At 32.5% G+C, this 16,481-nt stretch overlaps 1 protein-coding gene across 1 annotated transcript; it reads left to right on the forward strand.

The window, feature by feature from the left end:
* The first annotated feature begins 557 nt into the window (after positions 1-557).
* Positions 558-14,478, forward strand: LOC108685344 (dedicator of cytokinesis protein 9). Its single transcript, XM_018190090.1, has 28 exons — positions 558-859; positions 1,139-1,255; positions 1,999-2,177; positions 2,272-2,341; positions 2,616-3,056; positions 3,219-3,707; positions 5,408-5,574; positions 5,716-5,877; positions 5,980-6,059; positions 6,368-6,621; positions 6,703-6,944; positions 7,065-7,164; positions 7,259-7,630; positions 7,750-7,944; positions 8,121-8,267; positions 8,346-8,532; positions 9,008-9,186; positions 9,333-9,544; positions 9,625-10,032; positions 10,184-10,484; positions 10,575-10,734; positions 10,883-11,043; positions 11,186-11,515; positions 11,626-11,767; positions 11,887-12,149; positions 12,276-12,633; positions 13,500-13,791; positions 13,888-14,478. The coding sequence occupies exons 1-28, from the start codon at positions 680-682 to the stop codon at positions 14,120-14,122; spliced, it is 6,423 nt and encodes a 2,140-aa protein (XP_018045579.1). The 5' UTR covers positions 558-679; the 3' UTR covers positions 14,123-14,478.
* The last annotated feature ends 2,003 nt before the right edge of the window (positions 14,479-16,481 follow it).

Below are 16,481 nucleotides of genomic sequence, written 5' to 3' on the forward strand. Positions count from 1 at the left end.
AATTAACGCTTGCAACGCCACAAGCCGCGCACTACTGCCCCCTGACAAAGTAGATATAAACAAGGTTACTACATAACAAGGCCCACTTTTCTGAGGGTACATATTAACATACGTTTATTTTTCTGCAGATGATAAATTGATATTTGGTTTGTATATAATGCATGCAATATACTGCTATAATATGTATATTGTGATTTAGGCAAGTCGCGACAACGAAAATCTCGGTCGGTCAATCCATTAATCTCCCCCCACCGTGTAGAAAATACGCGGGAAAATGCTATTTTGTTTTACACGCCTAATCATTTCCATATTTTATAATATAATATCATAAATTCAAATTTACCTCAATGCGCTCCAGTTTTCTGCGTCGTATCGATCAGTATGAGATAAGAGCGGCTCTTTAGCAAAAAGTCCACGCAAGCTTTGATTTTTATTAAGAGAGAGAGAGAGAGAGAGAGAGAGAGAGAGAGAGAGAGAGAGAGACAGAGAGGAGAACCGACAACGCGGAGCGGCGGGGACGGAACGCGATTGGTGACATTGGTGTCATTGGTGTCACTGGTGATGGCCGACGAGACGGGAGTTGGTCGCGCGATCTTGATTAATTGTGACTAATTGTGACGAGGTGCAGTTGTATGATATGTTCCCAGTTACACCCCGGCAAGTCCGGGCACGGTGACCGATGCGGTCTAACGTGACCGGCGCGGCGACATCAGACGGTATTGACTCGGGGGTGAATCGGCGCCGCTCGACGTTCGCGAGGATGAGCGAGAGAAAGTTCACGCGCGGCCTGGGGAAACTCGGTATGGCGGCGCAGCTGCGGGAGACCGTATCACAGGTCGTCCGCGAGAGCACAGTGCAGGTGAGACGTCTATCTCGTCGTCTGCTTATCATTCGGATTCGAGTACGCACTTCGTCGGAATATTACTCGAGATTTAGCGCGCCGAGCTGTCCATACTAATGAATCCGGGATGTAAACAATCGTCTCGGTAGCCTGAATATCTAAATTTTGTAATCTTTTCTGTCGTTCTTCATCATAGAATTTTTTTTAATTTCGGAATTAAAGCTAAAAAGAAATATTTCAAAATTTTCTATACTCGTGAAATTCTGTATCTTTTAAAATTCATGTTTTTTTTTGCAGAATAAACCACACTTAGTCGAACCCATTGACTTTGAGAATTTTGTGCTAAAGAATAAGACCCTGTTGCAAAATGATCCTCAGAGAGAATTGCTGCTGTATCCCCAAGATGATATTTCTGTAAGTTTTCATTTTTGTATTATTTATTTACAGAATGTTAAACTAAATTTAAAATATGAATTTAGGACTCAAAACAAAGTTTTCCTTTGGAAGTTGGTTTGCTTGCAAATACTTTGTTCAAGAGATTGACTTCTTTATTTATAGAACTGTAGGAATGAAAAATATTGAAATATCTTTGTTTTAAATTAAAAGTCAAAGGTTATCAATAGGCTTTTATTAATACTTTAAACAGAGCTCTTTTTAATCATACAAACACACAATGTCAGTCAGTTATTTGTTTTCTCATCGATAGATATAATGCTTGTCTTAAGGGTAGAGATCATAATTTTGAATTTAATTTAATAATTACATTTTGATTATAAAGCAGTAAAGGAGATAAAATTATTTCGACATTCATTCCTATAGTTCTGTAACTTAAGAATTTTGTTTGGAGATTCTAAATTTATATTTTTAAGTTTAGCAGTTTAACTCTGTATATCAGCATGTTATTTATACATAGATGAATGAACAAAAGAAGGATAGTAATAAAATATAAAATAAAATTTTAAAATATACATAAAGAATACAGTTAATGTTTTCAATTTAATTCTATATAAATAAAATAAAAAATATATTTCGTTGAAAATTTTACTTTTTGAGATAACAAATAATTATAATCAAAATATTGAATATTAAATAATTATTAAATGTATATTGTGATACATTAAATACATAATTATGATGTGTTGTTAAATATTTTCTAGCAAGTGGTTTTGCCAAGGAGATATCGCAGCGTGGTACCAACAGCACAACATATTACGGAATGTGAAGAAGGAGTGGAGAATCTTTTGACAAAGGAGTGTCTATCCAGTTATGTATCTAACTGGAATCTTGTACATTACAAATATGCAGCGTATAGTGGGGCTTATCTCGAATTACCAAAGTAAGTTCAACGCTTTTTAATTAGATTCGTTGAAAGCCATCCGTTATTTTGTAAATTATTATTATTGCTATTATTTTATAAAACAAATTTCCAGAATATTAAAATCAGATGATCTAAAAGACGAAGTGTATGAAATTGATACCGAGGTGGATCAAGTAGACGAGGTAATGCCATTTTAACTCTATAAGATTTATATGTGCAATTATATTATAATAACGGTGACAGTTTGGATCTTTAAAATTTAGGATCGATATTCATAGTGCATTCTATTCAAGATCATCTATCTCAAGTATATCTTGAGATGTGGCTCTCTAATTCATAATATTATACTTAAAACAGTCTTAAATATAAGAATACCTAGAATTGTTCAATATGATTTATATTACTATACTTGTTCATACTTAGGATTAAGTATGTATATTGTTTGTGAATCTTTAGGATTTAACAAAAAACGACGGTATAACGAAAGAAGGTTACTTAATGAAAGGCCCTGAGATTGGTAGTACGGACAGAATGTTTGCTCATATTGGCTCGAAATCGTTCAAAAGACGTTTCTGTCATCTCAGACAGGAGGTTGACGGCACTTATATACTCGAATTTTTCAAAGATGATAGAAAGGGCGAAGCGAAACTAACAATAGTGATGGACTTTTGTACGGAAGTTGTTAGAAATTCAAAGCGCGGGAGATTTTGCTTTGAACTACGGATGAGTGACACTCACAAGTCTTATACTTTAGCTGCCGATAACGAAGCCGATATGCAAGATTGGATATTGAAAGTCAGTTCCGTCTTACAACATTATAAACAACAAGAGGAAAAGCGTGCTGCATCGCTAGAAAGAACCTGTAATACACCTCCACCGTCACCGCAACCTATGCAGGTAAAATAATCATATTGCAAAATTATCCTAATCGTATTATTAAGTCTTAATCTTTTAAATGAAAATTCCCCCGAAGATAGTTTTGTGACAAGATAAAAGATATATGTTGGATTGTGGACATATACATATATTAAAATGGACTTCATATGTTTTTGATTTTAGGTTTATGGCACACTGAAAGGTCTCGAGCAGAGCATGAATCCGCAATTAATAAAATATTCTAGAGAGACTGACACCAGCATTGCTTTAGCAAGGAGAGAGAACAGAAAAAGACTGTTCAGCGTATATCCTTACATACCACATGCTAAAACGCACATAGGACAATCTGTCGATAATGTGGATCCTTACAAGGAGCAGTTCGGTCACAGAATTCTTGTCAAATGCGAAAATCTTAAATTTAGACTGCAAGCACCTATCGACGAAAAGGAATCTCTTTGTCAAGTGGAACCTTATCATACAGTGTTGAGTCTTTTCGATGCGAGGAATGGCAGGAAACTCACAGAGAATTTTCACTTCGATGTTAATCATGAAATAGTACGAGATATGGCGAAGGAACTTAGTCCCACAGGAATTACAACAGAAACAGAGGATATTACTCTTTCTGGAGAATTAAAAAACATTCCTTCAGACTGGATAAAATATCCGAAACAGGCATGATTATTATTTATACATTATATGAAAAAAAAATGAATATAATTCTGAAGAAATGGTGGACATGCAAAGAACTGAAAAACTATAATCCCGAAAACTGAAACTAAGACAATATTTCGAAATGTCAAATTATCAGTTTTCAAAAAATATTTCCAAAAAGCTTATACTTTTTGGGATATTGTTGCATGTTTTAAATTTCAGTAATTTGAGATTTCAAGATGTTATCGCATCTTAAGGGGAGATTTGTGTCTAGAAGATAAAAAAAAATCGATTTTTTTTTAGTGCATTTTTCGCAAGTATTTGTAGAATAAGTACGTAAAAGGATTTTTGCGAATTTGCAAAGATTACAAAGATATAGCGCCTGGAATATAAGTGCTTTTGTAAGGAACTCTGAGCGTGCTCCGCCCTGCGCTCAGGAGCAAGTAATAAAGCATTGTACAAGAATTATATTTTGACTCGGATTCGAGCGACCGTTATTTTTAAAAGTTGGAGGTACTAGAAACTTCTGTTTTAAAAATAGGATCGATTCTGTAACCTGTCTCTGTAAAGGAGCAGCTGTTTGTGTATCAATATTACTTCGAACGTTGGCACGAGCGCAAACAAGTTCTTCGTGTCAAATACATATTTCGTACTTTTACGTAGTAAAATGAATAGAAAAGGTTCGAGAAAATGAATTTATGCAGACTCAGAAAAAACGACATTTCATGGGCAATCAATTTATAGCTGAGAAAGATGTAGATTTTACGAACATGTCGGCAAAAAAATTAAAGACTTCTAAAAATATTGATTTTTGTTTCAAAAAAATTTAGTTACTGCTATTTTAAACTTTTTTAATGTTTTTACTATAATTGCAACTCTTGTAGCATGTAAGTAGTGAAGAGAAAGATGCCCTTTATGATCCTGGAATAGCAGATTGATTGTAAGTAATATTATCGAGTGTTATCTCTATCTCTCTATCTCTATCTCTAATCAGTTAAAAAAACTTTAATTGCGTTTTTCTTAAAACAGCATTTTTTTAACTGGTGATCATGATTTCTCAAAATCTATTTGACCAATCGCGCCCAAATTTTGCACACATCTTTAGCGCATACATAGTTTTCGTCTGAACTACAATAAAGTCAAAATATTTATTTTTATTTATTTTATAGTACTTTAAAGATTCGAAAAATTCGAAAAAATAGGAAAATAATTTTCAAAATGACGCCATTTTTTTCTTTCTAATATTTTTTTTATCATAGGTCAACATCACGATAGCCCAACTCATATGCTTTAAGAATCTCTTCGGTTTTTTGTTTCAGATGAGCAGAACAGCTGCAATCATGATCACTGTGTTTTTTCCACGATCTCACAAAAATTTATATAGGGCTTATTTCTTGAAATATTACAATAAAAAAATATTGAAAGATACTTGAAATATGTACTAATATATAGGAGAAATCCTGATTTGAATAGACTTTACGAATTTTTCAGAAAAAATTCGTAAATAGCCTAAAAATTAAGCTTCTAGACCTGAATCCCCTTCTTTTAAATTTCGGTAATTTGACATTTCAGGGTATTGTCCCATTTATCAGATTTCGGTTACATATCCATCTCTAAAAAGTATATAAATCTGTTCAAGATAAAAATTTAGTAATTTATTGTTATTTATTAGTAGAATAAGAATTTAGAAAAAATATACAAAAACGTGATTGCTGTTGCAGGCCATATTCAACATTAGTAATCCTCATCCAGATATATTTCTCGTTGTAAGGATAGATAAGTTACTTCAAGGAAACATATATCAGACCTCAGAGCCATATTTGAGAGCTACCAAGGATCCAAGATTGGGCTTGAAGGTGCACAAGCAAGTCCGAGCATGTTGCCAAAGGTAAAATTATAATACCGATACTTTTTTGCATAGAATATATAATCGAATGTAAATGTTTTAAGAGAATGCTTAATTAACAAGATTATATTAACTAAAATTATATATAACCTTAATTGTATATGATTGCAATCCTCTTTTTAGACTGGGAAACTATAGAATGCCGTTTGCGTGGACTGCGAGGCCACTGTTTAGACTGTATAGCAATGAACTAGATACATCCTCAGATTTCCCAGCGATATATAGGCAGGAGGGTAATAGAATAAAAGATGAGGAGCTGCTAAAACTTCTTTCTGAGTATAGAAAGTATGTATTAATAATAAATTAATGCAATTCAAAAATTTATGCAATATGGAGTACAACATGCATACATTATTAATTATTATATTAACAAAATTTTACTCACAGGCCTGAGAAACTTAGCAAATTGACTGTGATACCTGCCTGGCTAAAAATTAAAATAGAACCCATCACGGACATTCCTGAAAGTTCGTAATCGAGTAATATATTGTTACAAAAAATTCATTTTTTTTTTAATTTATACAATAAATATCAGTAATGTTCTTGAATATTTTAAAACTAAAGATACTTTATCTCGACATTGGAAAAATTGATTTAAAGAAGCAATATTAGTGCAAGAACATACTTTTTGTAACTTAATTCTACATAATTTATTTATTTTTGTAATAAATTAGACGATTTTTAATAATCATTCTCACATTAGTGTGAAAAAAGAAATTATAGTCAATAGTTTCGAACGATTCCAGGTATACGATACATAAAATACGATTTCTAGATACATTGTCGACTTGCCTAGCGCCGCTAAAGCCATTTCCAATACCACCAACGGTGGAGCCAACAATCGAGATTGCCGAATTCGAGAGCACTTCTGAGAAGGATGTACATCCATATACAACGTATATCAATCATGTGTATGTGTACCCGCAGACACTCAACTTTGACAGTCAGAAGATGTTTACCCGAGCTAGGAACATAGCATGCATTGTGGAACTCCGTGATGATGACAGCGAAGACGCCAAACCTTTACGAGTAAGTAATAAAATAACGGTAATTCATTTAGATGTTGAAGAATTAAAATAGGCTTTATTTTCTTTCTACTACTCCTAATAGGTAATTTATGGAAGACCGGGTTCGTCGTTACTGTGCTTACGAGCATCGTGCGCTGTGTTACATCATAACGCAGTGCCTTCTTGGTATGAAGAAATTAAGATTAAGTTACCTACGAAACTGCACGCGAAACATCATATATTATTCTCCTTTTATCACATAAGTTGTGATATGAATAAAAAGAAAGAGAACGGCGTTGAAAACTGTGTCGGTTATGCATGGGCACCTTTACTGCACAAAGGAAGGTGAGGTGATAGACTAACGATTGAATAATTGATGAAAATTTAAATTGATATCATATTTTACAGTATCTTATAACATTGAAATGGCAGAAAAAAAATTTTTTTAATTTATCTGTTATACAGACTGAACGTAGATGTAGAATCGAATATCCAAATATTGCCTGTAGCGACGCACTTGCCTTTGGGATATCTTTCTATACAACCCCTTGGATTAGGGAAAGGGGTAAGAGTAAGATCAATCATTAGTTTTATAAATTAATAATATAGTTAAAAAGCTTGAGATAAGAGAGGAGAGTGATTTAAATATATTTTTGCAGAACGCAGGACCAGATATTACTTGGATCGATTCTCAACGACCAATCTTCACGGTATCTTTTCAATTAATTTCGACAGTATTTACGCGGGATCTTCATCTGCATAATCTATTCGTTCACGCTGAACGTATTTTGGACACAAAACCTTCAACGACGCCCTCAGATTCAGAAACGTGTAAAATCTTGAAAGCAGCGCATGCAGTTCAACTAGTCACTGTTATCACGTTTCTTCCAACTATATTGAATCAACTCTTTGTGTTGCTAATATGCAACAGCAGTCAAGAGGTCGGATTGTACGTGATTAGAGTTTTGATACATTTTATTAATATGGTGCACGAAGCTGGACGTAAGGAAATTCTACAAGCATACATCAAGGTAGAATCTAGAATATATCTGTGATAAATATCCAATTTTAGCTCTTGATATCTTTAGAATTTTAAAAATTTAATTTACTTTTCGATTGGTCTGACTCTATTGTAGTTCTTTGATTTCAGTTTGTGTTTGTGCTTCCTCTACGAAATGGTAACGTCACGGTTCACGAACAATTGGCGAAGCACTTGCCAATTTTACTGCAACCGAGTAATACTGATTTTCTGGTGGTGAATAAATTCATGCATCACTCAAACTTCTTTTTTGAAATAATGATAAAAAGTATGGCACAATATTTGCTGAGTACTGGCAGGATAAAGGTAAGTTTTTTAGTTCTTTGAGATCTAAGACCTTGAAATTGACGATTTATTAACATCGATTATAAGATTGTTTATAATTAAATATTAATTTATTTTTCGGAATCAAAATAAATTAGCAAAATAAATTATCAATTTTGTTTCAAAATTAATTGAACAAGTAATTTACTTTTTCTCAGATGCATAGAAATGAACGATTTTCAAAAGATTACCACGAGAAGATCAAAATGTTATTAGATGTAATTATGCCATACTTAATGACTAAGTACCGAGAAATGCCAGTAGAGACACACGAATTGAACAAAAGTCTCGCACAATTTTTGAAGGTATATATTATAATATTATGAAATATAATACACTATATATTTTTTTTTACCATTTTGATTTTGATTATCTTGACACAGCGATGTCTCACTTTCATGGATCGTGGCTTCGTGTTTCGTCTCATCAATTCTTATCTGGACAACTTTTCGCCTGGCGATCAACGCACGTTGCACGATTTCAAATTCACCTTTTTACAAATTATCTGCTCTCATGAGCACTATGTATCCTTCAATTTGCCGATGATGCAATCGCGCTTTGCTTCTAGAGGTAAGTTCTTGTATCATCGATACATTCGAGAATTACGAATGAAAATTAACTAATTTATTGTAACTTAATCATTCGCGTGCTCATAAGATTCTGACAATGATACTGAGAGTGAACCAGAATGTGAGGGTATGTTTATAATTATATTCATAAATATGTGGGTTATACGTATATTCTTGTTTATAGCAAATATCCATTATGTATTTTTTCTTTTAACAATGCTATTTAGCTAATGCTGATTATAATTTGTGGTTAGTTAAAATTAGTTCTGATTTTAGTCAGTTTAAAAGCATTGATTCAAAGATTGAATCAGATCGATAAATATTACACGTTACTTGTATTTTTATAGGATTTTGCACTGAAAATTTTATATTTTTCTATTTATCTATGTTTTATACGTACTTATAATATTATATTATTATTTCAGTTATATTAATTATAGACATAATATATATTAAAAATATTTATTTGATGATAGATCTAATGAATGAATATTGCCTTACGGAGGAATTTTGCAAACATCACTTCTTGGCTGGTCTTTTGATGCAAGAAGTCAAGACCTCTCTTAATGAAATTGTGCAGATCCGTAAGGTCGCCATTGGTACCTTACGGGATCTAATGGCAAAACATGAATTGGACGATAGATATCAAAATAAAGTATGACTTTTTAATATTTCGTTTATGATTACAAACATTAGCGTGGTCTTTAAGAAATTGCATTGTTGAAAAAAATTAAAGATCTTGTTTCTTCTCATAATTTATACTAATTTATATGTACTTCATTTTGAATCTTAATTATTCAGGGTCAACTGAGCAGAATAGCATCAATTTATATACCGTGGCTCAGCATTGTATTGGAGAATTTGCATCGACTGCAGTCAGTAGAGGAAAATGAAATCAAGGTAGAAATCAAGCAAAACGGTACTAACAGAGTATCGACCAGTAGTTCGTTTCTAACAACGAAAGATACCATTGCTAGTTCCACATCTGCGAGTACACCTAAGTCCATTCACAGGTATACATCGATGTATTAATAAAATGATATAATAATTTATAATTAATTGTAAGTCAAAGAGAAGTTTCGATGTTACACAGATTAACTCTTCACCTGGATACTCAATCGCCTATAAGATCATCTATGCATTTACGGGATTCCGCTTACTTTGCCGCCATTGCGGGTCAAGGATTAGTAAATGGATATTCTTGCACCAGTGTTGAGTCTGATACATCGACGATGTCTGGTGCATCTCAATCTAACGTTTCCCAAGAGACCACCATTGTTAGAGAATTGCCAGAAAATGGAATGAACGAGAGAAAGAGACATTCGCGTACTTTGAGCGTGACGCAATCGTCGCCTAGATGCGATAAATTGCAGCCTTCCGAAGTAAAGGATATATTACTTTGTTTTCTATTCATTGTCAAGTATCTGGGTGATCATCAAGTGATTGCCTGGTGGCAACAATGCAATGATACAGAAATACTGAGCTTCTTTACAGTGATTGAGTAAGTGACAAAACTAATAGTATAAAAAATAGTAAAAATATTGTATTTTAAGCAAAATACGTCAATATTGATTTATTCATTATTATATGTACTGATGCATCTAATACATTCATTCCTAAATTTTATGAACTTTGTTTTCATCTATTTTTAGGATGAGTTTGCATCATTTTAAATATATCGGTAAGAGACAAATAGCCGCGAATATTGCAAATAATACTGGGAAACCTCGCACTGTCAAAGCAATGACTTTACCTGCCAGAATGGCGCCACCAGACTTTACCACTGAAAATCCTGCTACCAGCACGTTGCAACCTCATAATACAGTTTCTAGAGAGAATCTAATTGAAAATGATAGCGACAAAGTGTATCAAGCTCTATTGGAGGCAAACATGGCAACAGAAGTAGGCTTAATTGCGTTAGATTGTTTGGGTCTCTTCTGTATCCATTTTAAAGTAATTATAATTCTATCATAAAATTTTTTGCCTCCTTAATTTTACATATGAATTGTATAAATGATTACTAATACATCTTGTTTTTTATAGGATGTTCTCTTGGCAAATGAAGGCGACAATGCAGTAATGCAAAAATTTTTTAACATTTATTTATCATTCCTTCAAGTTGGTCAGTCTGAAACTTTATTACGTCATGTTTTCGCTGGACTCCGGGCTTTCTTAAATAATTATTCTATCGCGCTTTTTAAAGGTAATTATTAATTCTTGAACTTCAAAAATTGAATTTTATTTATAAAGAACGATAATAAATACATAATTGGTCGTCGATGAAAGAAAGCATATATGTATAATAATCACATGTAAAACATGCACAAAGCTTGAACACCTTTTCCCTGTAGGCAATGCTATACTTTGTGGACGCTTATGTTATGAGCTGTTGCGTTGCTGTAACAGCAAGCTGAGTTCCATACGACAGGAGTCTTGCGCTTTGCTATATTTGCTCATGCGAAGTAATTTTGAATTTACTAGTCGGAAGGGATTGACTAGAGTGCACTTGCAGGTACAGTACTCTTGTTTAGAGTTCCACAATTCCAAATTGAATTTATTTAATGCGATGTATCTATATCTAATTATTATTATCATTATTTTTAACTGAATTATACAAACTTTAAAACACATATCTTTTCGTATATTTGTTCCAGGTTATAATTTCAGTCTCTCAAATGCTAGGGAACGTAATCAGTTTGAACAATTCGCGATTTCAAGAATCGCTGTCCTTAATTAACAGCTACGCTTCTTCTGATAAAGTTATGAAAGGCACAGGTTTCCCAGTTGAAGTGAAGGATCTCAACAAAAGAATACGAACAGTTTTAATGGCAACCGCGCAAATGCGGGAGCATAATAACGATCCTGAGATGCTAGTCGATTTACAACATAGTTTAGCCAACTCTTATGCCAGCACACCCGAATTGAGGCATACCTGGTTAGAAACTATGGCTAGGAATCATGCCAGGGACGGAAATTTCTCCGAGGTATCTGCTTTTATTAATTATTTCGAGAAAAATATACATTTACATTATGTATATGAAAATGTATTGCACGAGACTCTTTCATAAGTTAACATACATTTTTCATTCTTAAGGCTGCTTGTTGTCAACTACATATCGCAGCACTAATGGCTGAATATCTGAAATTGAGGAAAGTTCATCTGTGGGGAGCAGAAGCTTTCGATCAAATTTCTGTGAACATATCAAAGGATGAACGCAATCTCAAACTCGATGCTGGTGAGATTTGTGTGTTTATTTTATTGCATTGTGTTGTCATATCATCATTGTCTGTGTTTATTATGTTTTTATTGTGTCATGTTTGAGAACAGATGTTAGAGATGTTAATCTTGTTTCAGGCATTCAAGATATCCATTATAACGAAAGTTTACTTCTCGAACAATTGGAAATTTGTGCCGACACGTTAGAGAAAGCCGAGCGTTTCGAATTGCTTGGACATTTGTATCGCTTAATAGTTCCTATGTATGAAAAGAAGAGAAATTATGAAGCTTTAGCTAATTGCTATTCACATTTGGCACAAGCTTGTAATAAAATTGTGGAGGTAACGCGAACTGGAAAGAGATTGCTCGGAAGGTTCTACAGAGTAGCATTCTTTGGCATGGTAAGATACACACATCATCGGCAGAGTATATATTTTTCGCAGAAATACTCTAATACAAAATTATAGTGTCTCGGTTTATAATTAAGAAATATATAAGATAAAATTGACATATGTATTATTATTTAGGCATACTTCGAAGAGGAAAATTGTCAAGAATATATCTATAAGGAACCCAAAGTAACATCATTATCTGAGATATCAGAACGTTTATTGCATTTGTATAGCGAAAAGTTCGGATCTGAGAACGTTAAGATGATAATGGATTCTGTACCAGTTGACATAAGTGAGTTGGATCCTAAGGTAGCATATATTCAGGTAACGCATGTCACACCGTACTTTGAAAAGATCGAGTTAGAAGTACTACAGACAGAGTTTGAGCAGAATCACAATGTATCCTGCTTCATGTTCGAGACACCGTTTACTAAGGAAGGCAAAGCGAGAGGCAGTCCGGAGGAACAATGGAAACGTAGGACTATTCTCACAAGTACAGTCAAATGTCAAATAATTTATTTGATTACATAGATTTGCATGATTTTTGCTTTGGAAAAGAATAATAGTTTCCTATTATTTTTAATGCGCTCCGTAAATAAAAATGTTTTATCACATCAATTTATTATTTACAATATTGTAGGAAACGTACTTAATAGAATGAGTTTGTTTCGGACCTACTGTTCCTAGTATATATTTAGATGATGTGTGAACATGCTGCGTAAATGTAATTGTACAGTTATTTTTCGAGCTTGAACGATTTTTATTCGAGAAGTTGATGTATGATTCGGTTGATGTATGGTTCGGTTGTTCTATGGAAGGAGGACGATTACGATCTACGATTTAAGATGTTAAGCTAAAAGATTGTAATTTCGTCTTGAAGTTCTTAAATAAACATTAAACACGGAAACGATTGGATGTCTCATTGTGTGAATTTAAGTTTTTTTACAGCAACAATATTTTGTCTAAAACTATGAGACAATCGTTTTATATTTGATATTGTGCAACTAGAGATTCAAACCAGAGGTTCGACACTGGCTGTAAAAGATTCGATATTTTTATATCAAAGTATAATGTCTAATTACATTAATTTTAGCATTTTTCGAAATATCTCATATATCAGGTTTATCAGCTACGAATTTTCAAAGCCAAAAACGCATTTTTCAGACCTCATTTTTTTAAAAAGTTTGACATAGTATAGAACAATTTTACTCGCGGATTCAGATTCAGCGCATCAAAAACTATAGAAAATTACTTTTCTTTTCCAAATAGCACAAAAAAATTAAATTTTGCAGACTTATGTTATCTGAGATTTTGCTTTATTGAGAGAGATATGAAAATTTATGCTTGTTATTTTCACAGCACAATATGCTTTTCCATATGTGAAAAAGCGCATCGGAATTGCCGAAAAACGGATTGTAGAGCTCAGCCCTATCGAGGTCGCTTTGGATGAGATGAGGCAACGTGTTCAGGAATTGGAAGATGTGGCTTTGATTGGACCGACGGACATAAAAAAACTGCAATTACGTCTCCAAGGTAGCATTTGCGTAACAGTGAATGCCGGTCCTTTAGCCTACGCCTCCGCATTTCTGGATCCCGCGCTATCTCCGCAATATCCCGATGATAAAGTAGAAGAGTTGAAAGATGTCTTTAGGTATATTTTGTCACTTTATAATTAATTACCTCTTTAGTAATTTCTCATATGCATGATATTATAGTTACTTACAAAGATTTCTTTTTGCGATTTCAGGGAATTTGTCAAGATATGTTACACAGCGTTACAAATTAATAGTAAATTAATCACACCGGACCAACATGAATATCAAGAAGTGCTGCGTGAGAATTATCAGAAACTATGTCAGAGTTTGTCATCTTTGTTTGGGGAGCCAATATGGTTAGACGAGCAAGTAGGAAGCTTCAAACGCAATAGCGCTGCTCTCTTTAGCACTATCAGCGGTGCTAACAGTCACACCAGTACAGCCTAAGTCAATAATCTTAGAATGTTCATCCTACAGACCTCAGATTTATTTACAATTTTTTAGCATAATATATCTACGATTCTTACGTATATGTAAGTTTACGAAATATTTATATTATAAATATTGACGCTTTATATTTTTATTCTTTTCATTGACGTGTCATTTATCAATCTATGATCAAATATCAATTTTGTAACTGGCCTACTGAAGAGGACTCACTGCCAGATCTTTTAGACAAGGCATTTATAAATGTCTAGAAAAATCCGGATTGTAGGGAATACGATTGTAAGAATAAGTTATAGCCAATTTGTAATTATACAAAATTTTCGAAAAAGTCGATGCGAGAACTGTTTTTACTTATTAAACTTGCAATGTTAATATTATAATTCGACAAGTTGCAATTCAGCTAATAGAATAATTTCATATATCGGGGCATTTATATAATGTATCTATGACGAGTATATATATATATATATATATATATATAAGTGTATTGGTACACTTCAGTGTACACCTCAGTTCTTTCACTATGGATAATGTTAATTCATAAGACATTTATATTCGATGTCCATCAACATATATCAACTTTAGAATGATTTTTATCCTCATTCGAGAACTATAAGAAGAATCCGCTTATAATACTTGAAAAATTGACACAAAAGATTAAATTTTTCTTGTCACATTATATTGATATTATCTTATTTAATATTATTTATATAATATCTAACAAATAGGCGGACTTTTACTATGTATCTTATCAACATAGTAAATTTAAATTTAATCTGTAAGCTGAATGTACGGATAAACTTTATTACCTAATGTGATTATAATATGTATAGATAATTTCTTAAATACGTATTTAGACACTGTAAAAATTGATTATGATATTTATACATATATGTTACACTTGTTTAATTTTTTGCGTGCGTATAAGTGTTGTGTGTGTAATCGGCTGTTTTAGAATTAATCGAAATAATGGAAAGTATTAGGTCTTTTAACACTATAGATTGTCGATTATTTTTTATCCAGCAGTTATATAAACGTTATGTATGCGCACTATATAGCAGTACAAAGATAAATTCATACAGATTGAGTTTCTATGCCAATTATTGAAACTTATAGAGAATTAAATGAAAATTTGTTTATATTTTAAAGGGGTTGATAAGGTTTAAAGGGATGCTGGAGTGATCGCCGAATTTGATCGATATTGATACAGATTTTTTTAATTCTGAATAAAAAAAGATAATAGTGACATATTCATTTTTTACATTATCGTTCTGTCTCACTCAAGCATACAATACATTTGTCCTTATCTAACATATTGCAACGTCATCTCTTGCAAGATCGAACATTTACTGCTAGATACAATTACTACTTTATTTATCGTTAACCTAAGTTTTAATTTTTTTTTTTTTTTCCGATTTTAGTATAAAATCCACCTTCCAATTTACTTTAATCCTATAAAAGGATTTTGACTCCTTTCAGTAAATTCGAAATTTATATCGATCTGCAATGTTCCAACAATTTGGTTACTCCAGCATCAATCAGAGGGGTATATTATTATAGCATCTTAATATGTTATTTAAGATGATCTTAAAATAAGACCGGTTTATGAATGCCGCCCATAAATATTTATAAATTGTGAGAGCGAAGGAGAGATATGCGTGCGCGCGATGTGAGAAGGGAAGAAAAGAAAAGAAAAGCTTAAAAGTATGTATGTAAATTCATTAATTATATAAACAGTGAAAAATTGATGCGAATATGAGTAACAGCTTTAAGAATAAATATTATTAATATACACAGAAATATAATACATAGAAATTTTTGAATATATTTCAGAAATAATGGTTTAAATATTCTTTTTTTTTTCATAATTGGACATGCACAAACGCAAAAGTCCTAAAAAAAAGTTTGTTTAATTGTAATACTTAATGCTGTGTTTTTAATCAATATTTGCGAGATTTTTTACCGCGAAAATTTATGTAGAATTTATGGCAATCTATTTTAAATGAAAAACTAAAATTTGAAAGTATAACATATATTATTATATATTATGAAAAATGTATAAATATATATAAGTCCTTTTAATTATCATAATTACTTTACATTTCTGTAATATTAATACAAATATTAAAATACACTTGCGATCGCACATTAAAATTAAAAGTATCAGAATTTGTTTTGAATTGATCTTTAAAAATATCTCAATTGTTTAAGGAAATTAATTTTTTAAGTAAATCCACTTAAAATTGAATAAATTCTGGCGAAAAACACGACTTAGTTCGAAATAGGTAGGTCCTGTTTGTCGAAAATACGGAAATCGAGATTTTTCGATTAAACCTCGTTTCCATTCCCTTAAAATCGG

Source organism: Atta colombica, unplaced genomic scaffold, assembly GCF_001594045.1.
Source record: "Atta colombica isolate Treedump-2 unplaced genomic scaffold, Acol1.0 scaffold150, whole genome shotgun sequence".
Classification (NCBI taxonomy): domain Eukaryota; kingdom Metazoa; phylum Arthropoda; class Insecta; order Hymenoptera; family Formicidae; genus Atta; species Atta colombica.

Coding starts and splice junctions, on each gene's coding strand:
- LOC108685344 (XM_018190090.1), top strand. CDS start 680: ATGCGGTCTAACGTGACCGGCGCGGCGACATCAGACGGTATTGACTCG. Junction 6,060..6,367: donor CATCACGGACATTCCTGAAA/GTTCGTAATCGA, acceptor TACGATTTCTAG/ATACATTGTCGACTTGCCTA. Junction 10,735..10,882: donor TTCTATCGCGCTTTTTAAAG/GTAATTATTAAT, acceptor TTTTCCCTGTAG/GCAATGCTATACTTTGTGGA.